Below are 2,060 nucleotides of genomic sequence, written 5' to 3'. Positions count from 1 at the left end.
AGGTACGCGGGAACATTCATCTTCGTTAGCGCGTCCATGATGCGATCCCACCTTGCCGAGTTGAAGGCATTCTTAATGTCTAGTGCGACAACCAAGCAGTATTTCTTCTTCCCGTTTCTCCATCTTTCACCGGAGATAGCTTCTTTCGCTATGTTAGTGACCAGGTCAATAGCATCGAGTGACGACCGACCTTTTCGAAATCCGAACTGCTTATCGGAGAGCTGCTTGTCTACTACTTCCTCGATTCTTCCATGGATGATTCGTTCTAGAATTTTTCCTGCTGTGTCGAGCATGCAAAGTGGACGGTATGATGATGGTTCGTCAGGTGGCTTTTTCCCCTTAGGGAGAAGAACCAATCTCTGCTCTTTCCACTTGCTGGGGAATGACCCTTCTAGGATGCATCTGTTGTACATGCTGAGAAACATGTCTGGCGCTGCATCTATAGCCTTCTTAAGTGCAGCGTTTGGAATGCCATCTAATCCTGGGGCTTTCGCGTTTTTTACCTTCGTACATGCTTTGTTCAGTTCTTCTCTCGTCACGAGTGGGATGACTTCTCCCTCGTTTTGCGTTATATGAAATTCGCAGCTAGGTCGTTGAGGGAATAGGTTTTCTACTACCTTCTTGAGAAACAACTTGGTGATACCGTTGCCTGGCTCTTTAGCCGTTTGGTGACGACCTTATAGGGCCTTCCCCAAGGGTCAGTATCGACCTCTTCCAGAAGCTCCTTCCAGCATTGTCTTTTATTGACCTTGATCGCTTTTACCAGGTTTGAACGAGCCCTTTTGTACTGGTTTTGCAGCTCTATGACATTTCTGCCTTTCTTCCGTCCGCGTGTTACCGCCCTTCTTGCTGAGATGCACTCCTTTCGAATGGTAGCGATGTTCTCGCTCCACCAGTATATCGGTGCATGCTTGTTTCTTGTGCCCTTTCGAGCCATAGTTGCATCGCAAGCCTCAGCGACTTTCTTCATAACCTTCTCAGCTTCTTCTTCGGCGTCACGAGCGCTGATAAGGCCCGTATCAAGTGCCGTTATGAAAAGCTCAGGGTCGAACTCTTTTACTTTCCATCCCATTGCATTTGGCTTTTCTTGCATTGTCTCCTTCCTTCCTATCTCCCAGGTAATCACTCGGTGGTCATTTAAGTTGAAAATGTCATTCACTTTCCAGTTTACGCAATTTCGTACAATACCCGCGTTGACAAACGTCAGGTCAACAATTGATGATCTTCCGTCTCTTTCGTACGTTGGCATAGATCCTGTGTTGAGGAGCTCTAGGTCTAGGTACGACATAGTTTCTAGCAATTCATTTCCTCTGTTGTTGTTCCACCTGCTTCCCCACTCTACTGCCCAAGCATTAAAATCTCCTGCGACTACTGCTGGGGAGTGTTCCTTGACATCTTTCATCAGCCTATCTAGGAGGTCCGTAAATCTTCCTTGCTCTTTGTCTAATCTAGGAGGTGCATAGCAGCTATAAAAGTGTATGCCACCGAGCTTAGCTCTGACGAATCCACTTTGATTGCAGTTTGCTGTGTCCTGGAAAGGTAAGTTTCCACACGGCCAGATGGCTGCCTCTCCTGTCCTGTCGATGACCCATGACTGAGTTACTCCGGCCTTGTACGGGTCAGCTATTATGGCCACATCTATTTCCCATTCTCGTACTGTCTGCAAGAGCAAGTTGTGCGCACCGTGGTCATGGTTTAGGTTGTGCAGCAATATCTTCATTGTCGTCGTGGTCGTTTCCGCTTTTTGCTAGCTTCATTAGCAACTGCGCATCTAATACTGCCAGCTACATGTTTGCAGTGCTCTGCTTGCTTTGATTCAGCGCATAGGACGCAGTATGCATCTTTGGTGCATTCTGCAACCTTGTGCCCAGGTCCACCGCACTTCATGCAGAGTTTAGATCGGTCCACTTCACTCGTGCATATCTTCGCTATATGTCCCGGATGCCAGCATCTATAACACTTGAGAGACCGATTGCTTTCTCTTATCCTACAATTGACAAAGCCAATCCGGATTTTACCCCTTTCACCTATTGCTTTACGTGCCACTGCAGCCGGCAGTC

General features: G+C 47.5%; 1 protein-coding gene across 1 annotated transcript; it reads right to left on the bottom strand.

Annotated features, from left to right (window-relative positions):
* Positions 1–613: 613 nt before the first annotated feature.
* On the bottom strand, positions 614–1,720 carry LOC131672972 (uncharacterized). Its single transcript, XM_058950575.1, has one exon. It carries the CDS (start codon positions 1,718–1,720, stop codon positions 614–616), a length of 1,107 nt encoding a protein of 368 aa, XP_058806558.1.
* Between the last annotated feature and the right edge of the window lie 340 nt (positions 1,721–2,060).

The sequence above is a fragment of the Phymastichus coffea genome, unplaced genomic scaffold (genome assembly GCF_024137745.1).
Source record: "Phymastichus coffea isolate CEN01 unplaced genomic scaffold, Cenicafe_Pcof_1.1 PCOF00012, whole genome shotgun sequence".
Taxonomy (NCBI): Eukaryota; Metazoa; Arthropoda; class Insecta; order Hymenoptera; family Eulophidae; genus Phymastichus; species Phymastichus coffea.
The sequence above is the reverse complement of the archived record's forward strand: the minus strand, read 5'-3'. Positions and strand labels throughout refer to the sequence as shown.

Excerpts from the sequence above, each read along its gene's own strand:
- LOC131672972 (XM_058950575.1), bottom strand. The coding sequence starts at position 1,720 with ATGAAGATATTGCTGCACAACCTAAACCATGACCACGGTGCGCACAAC.